Genomic DNA, 14,483 nt, shown 5'->3' on the forward strand with positions numbered 1-14,483 from the left:
TAGGAGAAGAGTTTAGAACACCTTCAGTTACAGTTACAGGAGAAGAGTTTAGAACATCTCCAGTTACAGTTACATATATAGGAGAAGAGTTTAGAACACCTCCAGTTACAGTTACATATATAGGAGAAGAGTTTAGAACACCTCCAGTTACAGTTCCATATATAGGAGAAGAGTTTAGAACACCTCCAGTTACAGATATAGGAGAAGAGTTTAGAACATCTCCAGTTCCAGATATAGGAGAAGAGTTTAGAACATCTCCAGTTACAGTTACATATATAGGAGAAGAGTTTAGAACACCTCCAGTTACAGTTCCATATATAGGAGAAGAGTTTAGAACACCTCCAGTTACAGTTCCATATATAGGAGAAGAGTTTAGAACACCTCCAGTTACAGTTACATATATAGGAGAAGAGTTTAGAACACCTCCAGTTACAGATATAGGAGAAGAGTTTAGAACATCTCCAGTTCCAGATATAGGAGAAGAGTTTAGAACACCTCCAGTTCCAGTTATAGGAGAAGAGTTTAGAACATCTCCAGTTACAGTTACATATATAGGAGAAGAGTTTAGAACACCTCCAGTTACAGTTCCATATATAGGAGAAGAGTTTAGAACACCTCCAGTTACAGTTACATATATAGGAGAAGAGTTTAGAACACCTCCAGTTACAGTTACATATATAGGAGAAGAGTTTAGAACACCTCCAGTTACAGTTTTAAGAGAAGAGTTTAGAACACCTCCAGTTACAGATATAGGAGAAGAGTTTAGAACACCTCCAGTTGCAGTTCCATATATAGGAGAAGAGTTTAGAACACCTCCAGTTACAGTTCCATATATAGGAGAAGAGTTTAGAACACCTCCAGTTACAGTTTTAAGAGAAGAGTTTAGAACACCTCCAGTTACAGTTATAGGAGAAGAGTTTAGAACACCTCCAGTTACAGTTCCATATATAGGAGAAGAGTTTAGAACTCCTCCAGTTACAGTTCCATGTATAGGAGAAGAGTTTAGAACACCTCCAGTTACAGTTACATATATAGGAGAAGAGTTTAGAACACCTCCAGTTCCAGTTATAGAAGAAGAGTTTAGAACACCTCCAGTTACAGTTCCATATATAGGAGAAGAGTTTAGAACACCTCCAGTTACAGTTCCATATATAGGAGAAGAGTTTAGAACACCTCCAGTTACAGTTCCATATATAGGAGAAGAGTTTAGAACACCTCCAGTTACAGTTCCATATATAGGAGAAGAGTATAGAACACCTCCAGTTACAGTTCCATATATAGGAGAAGAGTTTAGAACACCTCCAGTTCCAGTTATAGGAGAAGAGTTTAGAACACCTCCAGTTACAGTTATAGGAGAAGAGTTTAGAACACCTCCAGTTACAGTTCCATATATAGGAGAAGAGTTTAGAACACCTACAGTTACAGTTCCATATATAGGAGAAGAGTTTAGAACACCTCCAGTTACAGTTCCATATATAGGAGAAGAGTTTAGAACACCTCCAGTTCCAGTTATAGGAGAAGAGTATAGAACACCTCCAGTTACAGTTCCATATATAGGAGAAGAGTTTAGAACACCTCCAGTTACAGTTATAGGAGAAGAGTTTAGAACACCTCCAGTTACAGTTACATATATAGGAGAAGAGTTTAGAACACCTCCAGTTACAGTTACATATATAGGAGAAGAGTTTAGAACACCTCCAGTTACAGTTCCATATATAGGAGAAGAGTTTAGAACACCTCCAGTTACAGTTCCATATATAGGAGAAGAGTTTAGAACACCTCCAGTTACAGTTCCATATATAGGAGAAGAGTTTAGAACACCTCCAGTTACAGTTATAGGAGAAGAGTTTAGAACACCTCCAGTTACAGTTCCATATATAGGTTCCTCCTTCCCTATCCCTCCTTTCCTCTCCACTCCTCTCCTCAACCCTCCTTCCCTATCCCTCCTTTCCTCTCCACTCCTCTCCTCAACCCTCCTTCCCTATCCCTCCTTCCATCTCCACTCCTTTCCTCAACCCTCCTTCCCTATCCCTCCTTCCATCTCCACTCCTCTCCTCAACCCTCCTTCCCTATCCCTCCTTTCCTCTCCACTCCCCTCCTCTCTTCCCCTCTCATCTCATCGTCTCGTCTCCTCTCCCCTCCACCCCTCCCCTCCTCGTGTCTTCCCTCGCTTCCTCTCCTCCCTCCCCTCCTCTCCTCTCGTCTTCCCTCTACTACCCTCCTCTCCTCCCCTTGTCTTCTCTACTCATCCCTCCCCTCCTCTCGTATTCCCTCCCCTCCTCTCCTTACTCCCTTCCTCTCCTCCCTCCCCTCTCATCCTTTCCTCGTCCCTCCACTACCCTCCTCCCCTCTCTTTCTCAGTCAGTCTGTTATTTGATGTTAGTAAGTCCAGACACCCAGTCAGCAGGACCAGCTGCCAGAATGCTCAGAGCAGTGTGTGAGTGTGAGTGTGTGTGTGTGTACCTGTAGATGTGCTGTAGAGACGGCTGGTAGAACAGGCTGGTTAGAACAGCAGGGAGGATGTGTGTGTGTGTGTGTGTGTGTGTGTGTGTGTGTGTGTGTGTGTGTGTGTGTGTGTGTGTGTGTGTGTGTGTGTGTGTGTGTGTGTGTGTGTGTGTGTGTGTGTGTGTGTGTGTGTGTGTGTGTGTGTGTGTGTGTGTGTGTGTAGAAGATGGCTAGCCTACGGGAGACAGTCTTCAGTAACACATTCTACTACAGACTGTAAGACACACAGACATATAGTTGTTACCAGTTAAGATACTGGCCACTGCATATCATACATTTATTTTTAAGATGTCAATGGGCATATTAAGGGCCACATTTATTCACTGTTGTTGAAAACCATATAAGAGTCACTGCAATTTTCTCGTAGTGTATTCTAGCTCTTTTTGTGAAAGGACAGGATGTATCTCTGTGCTATGGAGACATTCAGCCCTGGTCTTTTGTCAGTAGCAGGAGAGATGGGCTGCCCAGTTCAATAGAAATCATGATAGTGAGAGATGGATAAAAATAACCTTACTTGTTCCTGTCGATATATGAACAGAACAGTTTCATTAAAAAAGTCTCTCTCTCTGAGTAGGCATGACAGATGAGAAGGAGAGAAAGAGAGAGATGGTCACCTAGCTACAGCATCTATACTCTGTTCCCCCTCCTTCTGGTCACCTAGCTACAGAGCTACAGCATCCATACTCTGTTCCCCTCCTTCTGGTCACCTAGCTACAGAGCTACAGCATCCATACTCTGTTCCCCTCCTTCTGGTCACCTAGCTACAGAGCTACAGCATCTATACTCTGTTCCCCTCCTTCTGGTCACCTAGCTACAGATCTACAGCATCCATACTCTGTTCCCCTCCTTCTGGTCACCTAGCTACAGATCTACAGCATCCATACTCTGTTCCCCCTCCTTCTGGTCACCTAGCTACAGAGCTACAGCATCCATACTCTGTTCCCCCTCCTTCTGGTCACCTAGCTACAGCATCTATACTCTGTTCCCCTCCTTCTGGTCACCTAGCTACAGAGCTACAGCATCCATACTCTGTTCCCCTCCTTCTGGTCACCTAGCTACAGATCTACAGCATCCATACTCTGTTCCCCCTCCTTCTGGTCACCTAGCTACAGAGCTACAGTATCCATACTCTGTTTCCCTTCCTTCTGGTCACCTAGCTACAGAGCTACAGCATCCATACTCTGTTCCCCCTCCTTCTGGTCACCTAGCTACAGAGCTACAGCATCCATACTCTGTTCCCCTCCTTCTGGTCACCTAGCTACAGAGCTACAGCATCCATACTCTGTTCCCCTCCTTCTGGTCACCTAGCTACAGATCTACAGCATCCATACTCTGTTCCCCCTCCTTCTGGTCACCTAGCTACAGAGCTACAGCATCCATACTCTGTTCCCCCTCCTTCCGGTCACCTAGCTACAGATCTACAGCATCCATACTATGTTTCCCCTCCTTCTGGTCACCTAGCTACAGAGCTACAGCATCCATACTCTGTTCCCCCTCCTTCTGGTCACCTAGCTACAGATCTACAGCATCCATACTCTGTTCCCCTCCTTCTGGTCACCTAGCTACAGAGCTACAGCATCCATACTCTGTTCCCCCTCCTTCTGGTCACCTAGCTACAGAGCTACAGCATCCATACTCTGTTCCCCCTCCTTCTGGTCACCTAGCTACAGCATCCATACTCTGTTCCCCTCCTTCTGGTCACCTAGCTACAGATCTACAGCATCCATACTCTGTTCCCCTCCTTCTGGTCACCTAGCTACAGAGCTACAGTATCCATACTCTGTTCCCCCTCCTTCTGGTCACCTAGCTACAGAGCTACAGCATCAATACTCTGTTCCCCCTCCTTCTGGTCACCTAGCTACAGATCTACAGCATCCATACTCTGTTCCCCTCCTTCTGGTCACCTAGCTACAGATCTACAGCATCCATACTCTGTTCCCCCTCCTTCTGGTCACCTAGCTACAGAGCTACAGCATCCATACTCTGTTCCCCCTCCTTCCGGTCACCTAGCTACAGATCTACAGCATCCATACTATGTTTCCCCTCCTTCTGGTCACCTAGCTACAGAGCTACAGCATCCATACTCTGTTCCCCCTCCTTCTGGTCACCTAGCTACAGATCTACAGCATCCATACTCTGTTCCCCTCCTTCTGGTCACCTAGCTACAGAGCTACAGCATCCATACTCTGTTCCCCCTCCTTCTGGTCACCTAGCTACAGAGCTACAGCATCCATACTCTGTTCCCCCTCCTTCTGGTCACCTAGCTACAGCATCCATACTCTGTTCCCCTCCTTCTGGTCACCTAGCTACAGAGCTACAGCATCCATACTCTGTTCCCCCTCCTTCCGGTCACCTAGCTACAGATCTACAGCATCCATACTATGTTTCCCCTCCTTCTGGTCACCTAGCTACAGAGCTACAGCATCCATACTCTGTTCCCCCTCCTTCTGGTCACCTAGCTACAGATCTACAGCATCCATACTCTGTTCCCCTCCTTCTGGTCACCTAGCTACAGAGCTACAGCATCCATACTCTGTTCCCCCTCCTTCTGGTCACCTAGCTACAGAGCTACAGCATCCATACTCTGTTCCCCCTCCTTCTGGTCACCTAGCTACAGCATCCATACTCTGTTCCCCTCCTTCTGGTCACCTAGCTACAGATCTACAGCATCCATACTCTGTTCCCCTCCTTCTGGTCACCTAGCTACAGAGCTACAGTATCCATACTCTGTTCCCCCTCCTTCTGGTCACCTAGCTACAGAGCTACAGCATCAATACTCTGTTCCCCCTCCTTCTGGTCACCTAGCTACAGATCTACAGCATCCATACTATGTTTCCCCTCCTTCTGGTCACCTAGCTACAGAGCTACAGCATCCATACTCTGTTCCCCCTCCTTCTGGTCACCTAGCTACAGCATCCATACTCTGTTCCCCTCCTTCTGGTCACCTAGCTACAGAGCTACAGCATCCATACTCTGTTCCCCCTCCTTCCGGTCACCTAGCTACAGATCTACAGCATCCATACTATGTTTCCCCTCCTTCTGGTCACCTAGCTACAGAGCTACAGCATCCATACTCTGTTCCCCCTCCTTCTGGTCACCTAGCTACAGATCTACAGCATCCATACTCTGTTCCCCTCCTTCTGGTCACCTAGCTACAGAGCTACAGCATCCATACTCTGTTCCCCCTCCTTCTGGTCACCTAGCTACAGAGCTACAGCATCCATACTCTGTTCCCCCTCCTTCTGGTCACCTAGCTACAGCATCCATACTCTGTTCCCCTCCTTCTGGTCACCTAGCTACAGATCTACAGCATCCATACTCTGTTCCCCTCCTTCTGGTCACCTAGCTACAGAGCTACAGTATCCATACTCTGTTCCCCCTCCTTCTGGTCACCTAGCTACAGAGCTACAGCATCAATACTCTGTTCCCCCTCCTTCTGGTCACCTAGCTACAGATCTACAGCATCCATACTCTGTTCCCCTCCTTCTGGTCACCTAGCTACAGATCTACAGCATCCATACTCTGTTCCCCCTCCTTCTGGTCACCTAGCTACAGAGCTACAGCATCCATACTCTGTTCCCCCTCCTTCTGGTCACCTAGCTACAGATCTACAGCATCCATACTCTGTTCCCCTCCTTCTGGTCACCTAGCTACAGAGCTACAGTATCCATACTCTGTTCCCCCTCCTTCTGGTCACCTAGCTACAGAGCTACAGCATCAATACTCTGTTCCCCCTCCTTCTGGTCACCTAGCTACAGATCTACAGCATCCATACTCTGTTCCCCTCCTTCTGGTCACCTAGCTACAGAGCTACAGTATCCATACTCTGTTCCCCCTCCTTCTGGTCACCTAGCTACAGAGCTACAGCATCCATACTCTGTTCCCCCTCCTTCTGGTCACCTAGCTACAGAGCTACAGCATCCATAATCTGTTCCCCCTCCTTCTGGTCACCTAGCTACAGAGCTACAGCATCTATACTCTGTTCCCCCTCCTTCTGGTCACCTAGCTACAGATCTACAGCATCCATACTCTGTTTCCCCTCCTTCTGGTCACCTAGCTACAGATCTACAGCATCCATACTATGTTTCCCCTCCTTCTGGTCACCTAGCTACAGATCTACAGCATCCATACTCTGTTTCCCCTCCTTCTGGTCACCTAGCTACAGATCTACAGCATCCATACTCTGTTTCCCCTCCTTCTGGTCACCTAGCTACAGAGCTACAGCATCCATACTCTGTTTCCCCTCCTTCTGGTCACCTAGCTACAGAGCTACAGTATCCATACTCTGTTTCCCCTCCTTCTGGTCACCTAGCTACAGATCTACAGTATCCATATTCTGTTCCCCCTCCTTCTGGTCACCTAGCTACAGAGCTACAGCATCCATACTCTGTTTCCCCTCCTTCTGGTCACCTAGCTACAGAGCTACAGCATCCATACTCTGTTTCCCCTCCTTCTGGTCACCTAGCTACAGAGCTACAGCATCCATACTCTGTTTCCCCTCCTTCTGGTCACCTAGCTACAGATCTACAGCATCCATACTCTGTTTCCCCTCCTTCTGGTCACCTAGCTACAGATCTACAGCATCCCCATACTCTGTTTCCCCTCCTTCTGGTCACCTAGCTACAGAGCTACAGCATCCATACTCTGTTTCCCCTCCTTCTGGTCACCTAGCTACAGATCTACAGCATCCATACTCTGTTCCCCCTCCTTCTGGTCACCTAGCTACAGAGCTACAGCATCCATACTCTGTTTCCCCTCCTTCTGGTCACCTAGCTACATATCTACAGCATCCATACTCTGTTCCCCCTCCTTCTGGTCACCTAGCTACAGATCTACAGCATCCATACTCTGTTCCCCCTCCTTCTGGTCACCTAGCTACAGATCTACAGCATCCATACTCTGTTTCCCCTCCTTCTGGTCATCTAGCTACAGACCTACAGCATCCATACTCTGTTCCCCCTCCTTCTGGTCATCTAGCTACAGCATCCTGACAAGTTTTGTTGAAACACTCTAGGCAGTAACACATATGACACGCTGCCAGGCAACACACACACACACACACACATACAGCAGCGCCATAACTAAAGGATCCTGAAAAACACCGGTTGTTGGCTGGTCCTTCTTTAAACTCAGACAAAAGCTTGTAGACTTCTGCTGCTACTGATGATGTAGGAGCAGCCTATAAATAGCATGTTATTCTTAACCCTGCCATCTTGGCCTAATTTTACATGTCCCAGGAGCTTCCTTCCTGATCCTGAGAATAGTGTGATGATTGAGTGGTGAAGTGTTGGATGACTGACTGACACCCTATCTTGTATGTAGTGCACTACTTTTGACCAGAGCTCTATGGTTCTAGTCAAAAGTACTCTGGTTAAAATCAGTGCACTATGTAGGGAATATGGTGCCATTTAGGATGTACCCAGTGAGTGTGGCAATGTCTAGCTGGCTTACTGGGTGGGTGGCTGTGTGGCTGTGTGGTTGAAGGGCTGGCTGGGTGGCTATATGGCTGTGTGGCTGGGTGGCTGAAGGGCTGTGTGGCTGAAGGGCTGTGTGGCTGAAGGGCTGGGTGGCTGAAGGGCTGGGTGGCTGAAGAGCTGGGTGGTTGAAGGGCTGTGTGGCTGGGTGGCTGAAGGGCTGTGTGGCTGTGTGGCTGGGTGGCTGAAGGGCTGGGTGGCTGAAGAGCTGGGTGGCTGAAGGGCTGGGTGGCTGGGTGGCTGAAGGGCTGGGTGGTTGAAGGGCTGTGTGGCTGTGTGGCTGAAGGGCTGGGTGGCTGTGTGGCTGGGTGGCTGAAGGGCTGGGTGGCTGAAGGGCTGGGTGGCTGAAGGGCTGGGTGGCTGAAGGGCTGGGTGGCTGAAGGGCTGTGTGGCTTAAGGGCTGGGTGGCTGGAGGGCTGTGTGGCTGGGTGGCTGAAGGGCTGGAGGGCTGTGTGGCTGAAGGGCTGGGTGGCTGAAGGGCTGGGTGGCTGAAGGGCTGGGTGGCTGAAGGGCTGGGTGGACCCTTTGGCAAGTACCAGGCATAGCATGGTGAGTTAGTGATAGCCACGGCAGGCAGAGAGAGGGGTAAACTAGGACATCCATCCATAGGACTCCTCTGATAATACTCCGGGGCACTTTGGTTCCTTCCTCTCTCTCTCACTCTGCCTTCCTCCCTGCCTCCCTCCCTCCCTCCCTCCCTCCCTCCCTCCCTCCCTCCCTCCCTCCCTCCCTCCCTCCCTCCCTCCCTCCCTCCCTCCCTCCCTCCCTCCCTCCCTCCCTCCCTCCCTCCCTCCCTCCTTCCCTGCCTCTCTCCCTGCCTTCCTGCCTCTCTCCCTGCCTTACTACCTCTCTCCCTGCCTCCCTGCTAACTGGCTTGTTACATAATAGATAACAATGGAGGGAGGGAAGGGAGGGAGGCAGAGAGGGAGGCAGGGAGGAGGCAGGGAGGGAGGCAGGGAGGCAGGAAGGCAGGGAGAATGTTGAATGTTTCTATGTCTCTGAAAAATGTAATTCCCCAAACTTGTCTTCAGTGAGACCCAAGGGACCTGAGCAGTGCCTGGGTATTTTTTGCAAATATTTCAAACGAACTTGTGCTGTTTAATTATGAAACACATGTCCACTCTTCTAGATCAGTTCGTACTTATGGTGGAATGGAAAACAATCATTTGTTGTCAGATTTAGGTTACAACCAGCTATTTCAGGTCACTACAAGTATGTACAAAATAAAGTTATTTTACAACCAATATACAATCTGACCATAACGTCACAAACGTCATAATGACAACCAGTATACAACCTGGCCATAACGTCTTAATGACAACCAGTATACAACATGACCATAACGTCTTAATGACAACCAGTATACAACCTGGCCATAACGTCTTAATGACAACCAGTATACAACATGACCATAACGTCTTAATGACAACCAGTATACAACATGACCATAACGTCTTAATGACAACCAGTATACAACCTGGCCATAACGTCACAAACAACGTTATAATGATTTTTTTGATTCTACAAATCATTGATCTCTACTCAACCATTGTTCATTTGGAAATGATTACTTGCCAAAGGGTCTTCCTGATCCTATCATATTTGATATCAATCACTATGTTGTTCTTCCATGAAGACTATGAGAGTAGTGTAGTCTATCTTTTACTGGACAGAATCACCAGCTGCATGTGACACACACACACCCGCCCTCCATTGAGCAAATCTGACCATAATTCTATCCTCCTGATTCATGCTTACAAGCAAATATTAAAGCAGGAAGTACCAGTGATGCGCTCAATACGGAAGTGGTCAGATGACGCGGCTGCTACACTACAGGACTGTTTTGCTAGCACAGACTGGAATATGTTACGGGATTCATCCAATTGCATTCAGGAGTATACCACCTCAGTGGTCGGCTTCATCAATAAGTGCATCAATGACGTCATCCCCACAGTGACCGTACGTACATATCCCAACCAGAAGCCATGGATTACAGGCAACATCCGCATTGAGCTAAAGGCTAGAGCTGCCGCTTTCAAGGACCGGGACACTAATCCGGATGCTTATAAGAAATCCCGCTATGCCCTCAGACGAACCATCAAACAAGCAAAGCATCAATACAGGATTAAGATTGAATCCTACTACACCGGCTCTGATATTCGTCGGATGTGGCAGGGCTTGAAAACTATTACGGACTACAAAGGGAAATCTAGACACGAGCTGCCCAGTGACGTGAGCCTACCAGACGAGCTAAATGCCTTTTATGCTCGCTTCGAGGCAAGCAACACTGAAGCATGCACGAGAGCCCCGGCTGTTCTGGATGACTGTGTGATAACGTTCTCGGTAGCCGATGTGAGGGGCCAGATGGATTACCAGGACGCGTACTCAAAGCATGCACGGACCAACTGGCAAGTGTCTTCACCAACATTTTCAACCTACTGAGTCTATAATAACGGTTTCAAGCAGACCACCATAGTCCTTGTGCCTACCAAGGAAGCGAAGGTAACCTGCCTAAATTATTACCGCCCTGTAGCACTGGCGTCGGTAGCCAGGAAGTGCTTTGAAAGGCTGGTCATGGCTCACATCAACAGCATCCTCCTGGATACCCTAAACCCACTCCAATTCGCATACCGCCCCAACAGATCCACTGCCCTTTCCCACCTGGACAAAAGGAACAGCTATGTGAGAATGCTATTCATTGACTACAGCTCAGCGTTCAACACCATAGTGCCCATGAAGCTCATCACTAAGCTAAAGAACCTGGGACTGAACACCTCCCACTGCAACTGGATCCTGGACTTCCTGACTGGCCGCCCCCAAGTGGTCAGGGTAGGTAACAACACGTCTGCCACACTGATCCTCTACACTGGGGCCCCTCAGGTGTGTGTACTTAATCCCCTCCTGTACTCCCTGTTCACCCACGACTCCAACACCATCATTAAGTTTGCTGACGACACAACAGTGGTAGGCCTGATCACCGACAACGATGAGGCAGCCTATAGGGAGGAGGTCAGAGAACTGGCAGTGTGGTGCCAGAATAACAACCTCTCCCTCAATGTGATCAAGACAAAGGAGCTGATCGTGGACTATAGGAAAAGGCGGGCCAAACAGGCCCCCATTAACATCAACGGGGCTGTAGTGGAGCGGGTCGAGAGTTTCAAGTTCCTTGGTGTCCACATCACCAACAAACTATAATTTTCAAAACACACCAAGACAGTCGTGAAGAGGGCACGACAAAACCTTTCCTCCCCAGGAGACTGAAAAGATTTGGCATGGGTCCCCAGAACCTCAAAAGGTTATACAGAAGCACCATCGAGAGCACTGGCTGCATCACCGCCTGGTATGGCAACCGCTCATTGGCTCATTCCCCCCTCCCCTGTAACTATTCCCCAGGTCGTTGCTGTGAATGGGAATGTGTTCTCAGTCAATTTACCTGGTAGAATATGGATTAAAATTAGTTTTTTTTAAAGCTGTTAAAGTCTAACATTATATTCCTGTGTGTGTGTGTGTGTGTGTGTGTGTGTGTGTGTGTGTGTGTGTGTGTGTGTGTGTGTGTGTGTGTGTGTGTGTGTGTAGGATCACAACCACAGCAGCCTGTATGATGGATCTGAGGCGGTATCCTCTGGATGAACAGAACTGCACACTGGAGATCGAGAGCTGTGAGTACCACCTTCACCCCTGGTTGCAGAACACTCCCCTTCCGTGGAGACGTCACACCCGGACCAATCTATATAGAACCCTTCTATCATAGAAATAGAATTAGTAGGAGATTCATTTCTTTGACCTTTTGTAAGCATTAGACAACTCGTTGTCATGCCAAACATGTATGCCGAACAGGAAATTAACATGGGACATACTCAAATATACAGTATAATGTATACATAATGCAGCACAGAGAGAGAGAGAGAGAGAGAGAGAGAGACATTCTCATTTCATTAAAACCTCACCACCCCCCTTAAAAAACACCAAAATATATCCTGTACTGTATACATGTACCATACTCACCTTTCCCTCTACCACACGATACAAAACAACATCACACATCACAATAACCAAAACCTCGCCATTTCTACAACCGTATATCCAAAACATCTTCCCCATCTATACAGACAGCCCCCCCAACACACCATATCTCCTGAAACATCTCCACACTTTTTATCATTCTATAGAACTCAAATTCTACCCAAAGGTGCGCAGAGACCATCCCATTAAATAATAGTAAAGAGTCTGTTATCCCCCCACCTTTGACCCTGTTCCTCCTCGTTAGCCAAATAGCCAACTTTGTCTGAGCAAACAGAAAATTCAACAAAACACATTTGGCCTTTTCCTTATTTGAATACCTATACCCATTATAAAACATCCCAACAGTAAAAACCATCCCCAACCTCTCGCACAGACATTCCAACAGAGGCATTAATGGCATTAACCTGGTGCACACAGAATACACATGAATCACAGTTTCTCTCATAACACAGAAAGGACCCCCCTGCCCGACTCTCGGTTCAACCTGTGCCAACCAGCTGTTAGTGGCCAGGCTCCATGTAGAACCCTCCACTGGAGGTCCCCTGACCTCCATCTAAAACCCACCATACTCTCCGCCCCACATATCCCCTGCCACTGATGTGCCTTCACTCCTGTTAGGCTCCTAATGTTCCTCACCTTAACACAGAGGTTGTAGAGGGCTTTACCTCTCACATCCTCAAACTCCCCCAGACTCCTAATGTTCCTCACCTTAATGCAGAGGTTGTAGAGGGCTTTAACTCCCACATCCTCAAACTCCCCCAGGCTCCTAATGTTCCTCACCTTAATGCAGAGGTTGTAGAGGGCTTTACCTCCCACCACTTCAAACTCCCCCAGGCTCAGAGTGTTAAAATCTAACAAGTCCTCCAGACCCCCTTGCCAGTCCCCAGTCTCTGCCGTCAGCTGCAATGGCAGAAACATTGGTGGCCCCTCCCCCTTTGGCCGCTCAAACACCCCCCTTACCGGCTCAGACAGTGCCTCCTGGACCTCCTCCAGGAATCTCTCCAGCAGCCTAAGAGACAATATTCCTGTTTGTTGTGCCAGGACTTCCGGGGTTTTCCACCCCTCCTCTCCCAGCAGTCGCTGGTCACCCAGCCTTAGTAAACTCACTGCCATAAGTTGCCTCTGCAGGGTGGCCGATTGAACCGATCTCAAAGGGATGGCTGGGTTGTGGAAGATAGGCTCCTCCCACACCCACAGCCCAGGCTCCACACCCCCTTCTCATATGGGACTTAGCAGCTGCCAGGCCCTCAGCACTGCAGAGTAAAAATCAGAGCGACCTGCTGTACTCAGCCTCTACAGCTTCACGAGGAACAGCTGCCGGTCCAACCCTAATCCGCCAGCTCTCCTCAGCAGTGTGCATGCTGGTTCCCTCCAGCCAACATCAGTATAGTACAGCAGTCTCTGCACCGTCTTTAGTCGGAAAGCAGCCACCCTGCTCTCCAGTTCCACCAGGCCCTGTGCTCCTTCGTGGAGGGTCCAGCCAGTGATGGCCCGACCAGAAAAAGTCCACCAGCTTGCGTTGCAGGTCTGCGAGTGGGGGGGTTGAGGACAACCAGTTTATGCCACAGGGAAGATGCCACCAGGTTGTTTATTATCAGCACCCTCCCTCTATATGACACTTGGGACAGGAGCCAACTCCACCTGGCCAGTCTTGACACCACTGCCTGTAACAGCCCCTCCCAGTTCTTCCTGACCCACCTCTCTGAGCCCAGATACACCCCCAACATTTTAAGCCCTACACAACCCCACTGCAAGCCCCCTGGAAGCAGAGGAGGGGCCCTATCCCTCCATGCCCCACATAACAGAGCTTTGCTCTTGCCCCAGTTTACCTTAGCTGATGAAGCTCCCTCGTACACCTTCAGACTAGTCTCTGTGCCTGCATATCCTTACCATCCCTGACCATCTCAGAAACATCATCTGCACACGCTGACACGGCTATACCTGCTGACACGGCTATGCCTGTCAACACAACCATACCTGTCCAGCACACTCCCTGCAATCTCCTGCGTAACAGGCCCCAAAAAAGGTTCTATGGCTAATGTAGATAACTACCTCGATAGAGGGCATCCTTGTCTAAAGCCCCGTCTCACCCAGACTGGCCTACTGAGTGAGCCCCCCACCAAGCTTGACCATACATGACGCCCCAGCATACAACATCTTCACGCAGGTCAAAAACCTTTCCTCCAAACACAGACATCACATTAAACAGATAATCATGGTCCACGCTATTAAATGCCTTCTCTTGATCTAAAGAGACCAGTCCAAAGTTCACATTAGAACCTCTCGACAAGTCCAACATGTCCCTGATGAAGAACAAGTTGTCCATGAATGGGCGTCCCGGTACACAATATGTTTGGTCCTTATGTACAATCGAGTCCAGATGGTACTTCAGTCTGTTATAGAGGACCTTGAAAATGTATTGTAGTCCGCACAGAGCAATGCCACAGGCCTCCAGTTCTTAAGTTCACACAAGTCCCCTTT

The 14,483-nt window shown here is 48.6% G+C and overlaps 1 protein-coding gene across 2 annotated transcripts in view; it reads left to right on the forward strand.

Moving 5' to 3' along the window:
- The window catches only part of LOC110489165 (gamma-aminobutyric acid receptor subunit beta-2), an 89,392-nt gene that overhangs the window by 46,455 nt on the left and 28,454 nt on the right, over positions 1-14,483 (forward strand). For both annotated transcript variants that reach the window (XM_036943378.2, XM_021561774.3), the window contains exon 5: positions 11,556-11,638. In XM_036943378.2, coding sequence (XP_036799273.1) covers positions 11,556-11,638 — 83 coding nt within the window. The remainder of the gene's footprint in view (positions 1-11,555; positions 11,639-14,483) is intronic.

Source organism: Oncorhynchus mykiss, chromosome 14 (assembly GCF_057628025.1).
Source record: "Oncorhynchus mykiss isolate SJ-2025 chromosome 14, ASM5762802v1, whole genome shotgun sequence".
NCBI lineage: Eukaryota > Metazoa > Chordata > Actinopteri > Salmoniformes > Salmonidae > Oncorhynchus > Oncorhynchus mykiss.